Here is a 6,453-nt window from a genome sequence, read left to right as displayed (position 1 = left end):
AAAATTTCTGACATGCAATAAATACTAATAAATTTTAATTTTTTTCATGCAGAAATTATCTCCATTAGTCCATATTTAAAAGTTTTATTGTGAAGGGTGTAAACAAGTCGGCTCGGGTTTTAGTTTTTCTAGGGTTGTGTTTGAGCTTAAGTTTTATTCTATGAGTTCGAGCCTATTTCATTAATATAAAATAATGATATTAATTCAAATTAGTGTTATAATAAAATGATAAATAGAATAAATAATTCGGAGATAAATAATAAAAAATTATTTAATGTTAAACATTAAATATTGATGTTTTAATTTTTTAATAATTGAAAGATAAAATTTTGAATTTCTTTTATTTTCTTAGTATATTATATTAATTATTTTTTAAACTAGTGGGCTTATGAGCTAATAAGTTGACTCAGTGTTGGCATGAGCTCGGCTTGTTAGCTTATGTAGCTCAATTTAAGTGCCATTTATCAGGCTCAGTTTGAGTTAGCTCTTCTCACTTGCACCTCAGTTTGTGCCATAAACTTCTAAGAAAGGCTAAAAGAAAGTATTATTATGATTATTTTCTTGATTGAAATATTTACATATATATTACATGAAGCTTAGGCAACATATTTAACATTTAAATTTAAATTTTTATATTTATACCACTTTATCTGTATTAGAGGAAATATGTCACTTTTTAAGAGTAAATTGAGATATTTCTAATATGACATGAACAATTTGAATGTTATAAATATAAAAATTAAAATCTAATTGTTAGTTATGTAAATCTAACGGCTAAATGAGGATTTGCATCCAACAGACTTCAGTAGCTTTCTATTTTTCACCTCTCCCGCCTTCACAAATGTAAATGAATCGGCTCATACTACACCTTTACCACTCCTCTCCCCAAACCAACTCGATTCCATCTCCTCCTCTTCGATCCAAGCTTCTTTCCCTCTGCGAATCCGGCGATCTCTTCACAGCCATCCGCTTCCTCAACTCCGTAGATCTATGGCTTCTCCCTTCTAAGCCCATCATCTTCGCATCGCTCCTCCAAGCTTCCACTCGCTCCTTCTCCTTCCCCTTCGGCCTTCAAATCCATTCACACATCCTCAAATCCGGCCTAGACGCCGACCGCTTCGTAGGAAACTCCCTCCTCTCCTTCTATTTCAAGCTTTGCCCCAACATCTCCGACACCCGCAAGGTGTTCGATCTTCTGCCTGTTAAAGATGTCATCTCTTGGACCTCCATGGTCTCCGGTTATGTTCGCGCCGGGCTGCCCGTTGAGTCTCTTAAGCTCTTTATCTCCATGTCAGATTTCGGGGTGGAGCCGAATGCATTCACCCTGTCTTCGGTGGTGAAGGCGAGCACCGAAATGGAGAACCTAGGGTTAGGACAATGCTTCCACGGGTTGGTAACGGTTCGTGGATTTAGTTCAAACGGAGTTATCTCGAGTGCTCTGGTAGATCTGTATGGAAGAAATTCTAGAATCGAAGACGCGCGTCAACTGTTCGCTGAAATGCATGCGCCGGATGCCATCTGCTGGACCTCGATGATTTCAGCATTCACCCAAAATGATATATTTGAGGAAGCTCTCGTTTTCTTCCGCTGCATGTTGCAGCGAATTATTGGGTTAGTTCCAGATGAGTTCTTGCTTGGGACTATTTTGTGTGCTTTGGGTAATTTGGCTCGATCAAGGCTAGGAAAGGAAGCTCATGCGAAGGTGATAACCAGCGGGCTAAGCGGAAGAGTTGTCGTTGAGAGCAGCATCGTCGACATGTATGCAAAATGCGGCCTTTTGGATGATTCTCGTCAGGTTTTTGATCGGTTGGAAAACAAGAATGCTGTATCTTGGTGTGCCTTGCTCGGAGGTTACTGTCAAAATGGCGAATTTCAGACTGTGCTCGTTCTTTTCCAGGAGATGGATGAAGACGACAATCAATATAGCTTCAGTACTGTTCTCAGGGCTTGTGCCGGTTTAGCAGCAGTGATGCAAGGAAAGGAACTCCACTGTCGCTTTATCCGTATCAGAGGTGGGCGAAATGTGGTCATCGAGTCGGCGCTCGTTGATCTTTACGCAAAATGCGGTCTTGTAGGCTACGCGCATCGAGTATTCTCGAATGCTACAGTAAAGAACTTGATCACGTGGAACGCAATGATCTGTGGTTTCGCCCAAAATGGTCAAGCTGAGAAAGCTATTGAGTTGTTCGGTGATATGATTGAGGGGGGAACGAGGCCAGATTATGTGACATTTGTAGCGGTGCTCTTTGCTTGCAGCCACACAGGAATGGTTGAAGAAGGGAAGAAGCATTTTAAATCAATGAACGAGGAATATGGAATTAGAGCTGGAATTGAGCACTATAATTGTATGGTTGATCTCCTTAGTAGAGCTGGAATGCTTGAAGAAGCTGAAACATTGGTATTGGATTCAGCTTATAGAGATGACTCTTCACTCTGGGCCTCTCTTCTCGGTGCCTGCGCCACCCATCGGAGCCCGGCAGTGGCAGAAAGAGTAGCGAAGAAGATGATTGAGCTGGAACCAGGATATCACCTGAGCTATGTTCTTCTCACGAATGTTTATAAGACTGTTGGACGATGGAATGATGCTTTGGAGATTAGAAAGTTGATGAGAAAGAGGGGAGTGAGGAAGGAGGCTGGGAGGAGTTGGATTGGGGCTCAGAATAGTAAGCTAGAGAACCAGATTTCTGGTAATATTCTCCATGGTTGGAGTGTGCAGTTTGAAGAATTTGGTGCAGGAGTGGAAAATGATTCTTGTCTTCAATGTTTCCAAGGAGTTTAGGAGCTATTGGTTTAAATACACACTAGTAAGTTATAAATAGCATTTTACGTAAACTCTTTAAGTTAACTTTTATTTTTTTCCCCATTGATTCATTCTAGTCAAGTAATATACATATTTTTTTATTCAGATAAAATTTTTACATTTTCAATTCTTCCATTTCATGTTTCTTCCTAACCAGTTGATGGAGGATTAATCGTACTTATCTTAAGGATGCATAATTTTATGTGAAAAACTTGCAGACTAAAAGTTAGTTGGCCTTCTCTAATTCAAACAACATCTTTTAACAAAAAATGAGAATCCCAATGGGCATCCCTCCCTCGTAATTAAAGAAAAGGAATCGTTACAACATAAAAAGAACAGGATATTGTTGATAGTTGTGATGTGGAAGGATGGTTAGTACTCCTCAAGGTGGTAGCGATGCACGCTCATAGAAACTCTCCGAAGATCAATGCAGCCTTAGCCTCAATCTTCTCCCATAAACAGTGTAGATTCTTTTTTTTTTTTTTTTGCTAGGTCAGAGTGCCCTTGGATGCCTTTTCTAAGGCTTTGTAACCATGGATGCTTTAGGGTTCCCTTCCTTCCCCTCTTCTTCTTGTTCCTAGGTTGATCCCAGGCTCTAGACCAATTATTAGTCACTCTTCTTCAACAATGAATTTGAAAGGTAGTAGCAGTTTATGTTTTCAACTCCTCCTACTTATCCTTAACTAAATTCCATGCCAGGATGTGATGATTTTTTTCTTAGATATTTGAAAGGTAGTAGCAGTTTATGTTTTCAACTCCTACTTATCCTTAACTATATTCCATGTCAGGATGTGATGATTTTTTTCTTAGATGAACTGGATTAAGTTGTGAAATCATGGGGTTTGGCTTTGGTGGGTTATGCTATTGGCAAGCGGCTTTTTTATAGAAATCTATTCTCCGTGATTAGCAAATTATGGAAGTTAAAAATTCGTTCGATCTCCTTCCTTTTGCTGATTGATTTTTTATGTTTAAGTATACTTGATGTGAGATTTAGAAATGGGTAATCATGGCAGCTCATGGTTCAAAAGTTTTAACTTTTTCTTTAAAAAATAGACTCCTGACTTCATTTCTATAATTGAGGATTCTAGAAGAATTATAATCTATGTTAATTTGCTAACATGCTTCTTAGACTATTGGTCAAAAAGTGAAATATCAAAAAATCGTTATCAGGACTGACATTATTTTGATTGTTGATCATCTTATTGCCAAAATTCGTTTGACATTTGCTAAGGTTAATGTGAATATTTTCCTTTCCTTTTGTTCGCTCGAATCATAACACATTTACAATCGAAGAAAATGACATTTTGCAACCTATGATTTATGAATGAAGACCAATCTCTTGTGCTCCCTAAAAGCTTTTGCTCATGATGCTTTTAACTCTATAAGGTCTCCAAAATTTCAACCTTTTACTAAACTAAAGTGCAATTTTTGTTGTGGAAGAAGTAGAAGCAAAAGTAGGGAAAACCTTTCAAGAGGAAATGTTGGCTCTAAAGTTTTCTCGTTTCTTCCCCGACAACCAAGTTACTTGCGGTCCCAATGGATCTCTCCATTCCTCTTCCACATCGTTGATGGTACGTTCATCTTTATCTCAAATATATTTTAGTTTGGTTGATGCCAACTTGCTAGATGTAGAAAAACTTTCTTATGTAATATTAACACGATGCTCAATTAATTCATAATGTTATTATATTTTATTTCAAAAACAGAAAGGCTAGACAAAATGGGATTGCCCTTTCTAATCTATAATCTTTATCTTTCCCAGACTTATTTCATGGAATTTTAGGAGTTTGAACGGTGATTTGGGAGTCAGTAACTGCAGAGATTTAGTTAAAGACCATAAAGTTGATCATTTATTTTTTCTTGAGACCACCGAACTCTCTGCTTTCTCTCTTTATGATCACTACTTCTTAGCTAAGGAATTCAATATTTTTTCGACTAGCGGACAATTGTAGCAATTTTCACTTGTCTTCTAATGATTGTATTTGAATGCATACCTCGAAAGTCTCACTTTTTGCTCTTTTTTCTCGTAATTAATTGGGGCTATTAACGATTTGATTTTGAGCCGAGTCGGCTCGAAGTTGAATCAAGCTCAATCTAGCCCAAGATCAAAAAGTGTTGGCGCAAATTGTGTTATTTGAATCTGTTTAAGCTCGGAATTGACTCTATTTGACTCAAAATTGAAACAAATTGGGTCAAATTGAGTTATTTGGATCCGTTCTAGCTTGAAATTGGCTAGTGAATGATTATATTCAATTTTTCTTTGCGCGTGTGCGCACACACACAAATGTGTGTATATATATATATATATATATACTACGAGCCGATCTCGAGTCAGCTCAAGTTGATCCATGTATTGGCTCGAAATAGGCTAAAAAAAATCGATCCAAAGTTTCAGCTCATATCTCTGTTAGTTTATTTCAATCTCGATCAGAGCTAAACTTTGAATCAATTTTGATATTTGCTAGTAGAGTAGAAAATAAATTTTTTAATTTAATCTTCCTAAGAATATAAAATTTTAATATTTCGAATAATTAAAGTTCTCTGCTATTTATTATCATGTCACTAATACGGCCACTCTTTTGGTCACTCTCTCTTTTACTTTCTTGGTCTGTCTTGACTGTATGTATACTCGATCTGATTGCATTGCGTTTCTTAGTATTATTTTTCTGTGGCCGATGAGCGCAATACAATTTTTTAGTTTTTTTTTTAATTATTATTATTCTATTTTTTTATGTTCAGCCTTCCCTATGCCTTTCAAGAATTGCTAAGCAATATATTATATGCTTTTTATATTTATTTCACCGAATATTTCATATCATATCAAAGTACAGCAATTTTAACTTTTAAAAGTGAAATACAACTTTTTTAAGCATAGGTAAGGTAGTATATGTGTAAAACTTAAAAGTTAGATGTTAGATATATAAATAGATAAGAATTGAGTGTATGTAAATCTTTCTGTATTAAATATGTTGCGTGGATCTGCGGCATATGGAGCCTAAGGGTATTTTTGTGACGTTTCTGTTTTCCAATCTTCTGTTTGGGAACTACTTTTTTGCTACTTTTTAGGAGTTTTTGTGATTGAAGTCTGTTCTGTCAACCTGACCTGTTAAAGTGTGATGACTGTCATAATACTAATGTCTGATTTTTTTAAAATTAAAATAAATTTATAACGGTCATCATAATCTTTTGAACAACAATTACTTCTGCAACAACTTCAAAGCTGCTTCTTCAAACAACTATTCCCAAACACTCCTAATCATATATTAGCCACTCATCATCCAAGGTTTTTTTTTAACTCCTCTTGAACGGGAATCATTATTATTTACTATATTTTTCCTTTCAATGTCGTTGTTATTTTTTTAATTACATACATACATACATACATACATATAATGTGTTTGGACGTGGGCCTCACCTTTCCAAAAAATAAAACAAATTTTATCAGGTGCTTACATCATTGTTTATTGACTTGACGTGGGCCTCACCTTTCCAAAAAATAAAACAAATTTTATCAGGTGCTTACATCATTGTTTATTGACTTGACCCTTGTCTTGTATGAATCGCCTTTAATAAAAGCCTTAGCTTTGTTTTCATATCTATTGTGCGCTTGTCATATTTCAACTAACTTGATTCTGCCTAAATACTGCTTTTAT

The 6,453-nt window shown here is 36.1% G+C and overlaps 2 protein-coding genes across 5 annotated transcripts in view; both read left to right on the top strand.

The window, feature by feature from the left end:
• LOC110022149 overlaps positions 1 to 6,453 on the top strand; it is a 118,932-nt gene that overhangs the window by 91,560 nt on the left and 20,919 nt on the right. The gene's annotated exons all lie outside the window — the stretch shown is intronic.
• LOC110022147 (pentatricopeptide repeat-containing protein At1g03540) overlaps positions 814 to 6,453 on the top strand; it is a 31,137-nt gene continuing 25,497 nt past the window's right edge. For 2 of the 3 annotated variants that reach the window (XM_020720961.1, XM_020720958.1), the window contains exon 1: positions 814 to 2,804. In XM_020720961.1, the coding sequence (XP_020576620.1) occupies positions 848 to 2,779 (1,932 nt within the window). In that variant the 5' untranslated portion in view covers positions 814 to 847 and the 3' untranslated portion in view covers positions 2,780 to 2,804. Of the gene's footprint in view, positions 2,805 to 4,240; positions 4,335 to 6,453 lie in introns of those variants that run through there. The other variant, XM_020720960.1, reaches the window with a different exon arrangement.

This window comes from Phalaenopsis equestris, unplaced genomic scaffold, assembly GCF_001263595.1.
Source record: "Phalaenopsis equestris unplaced genomic scaffold, ASM126359v1 Scaffold000174, whole genome shotgun sequence".
In the NCBI taxonomy this organism is placed as follows: domain Eukaryota; kingdom Viridiplantae; phylum Streptophyta; class Magnoliopsida; order Asparagales; family Orchidaceae; genus Phalaenopsis; species Phalaenopsis equestris.
Note: the sequence above shows the minus strand (reverse complement) of the source record. Positions and strands in the feature narration are given on the sequence as shown.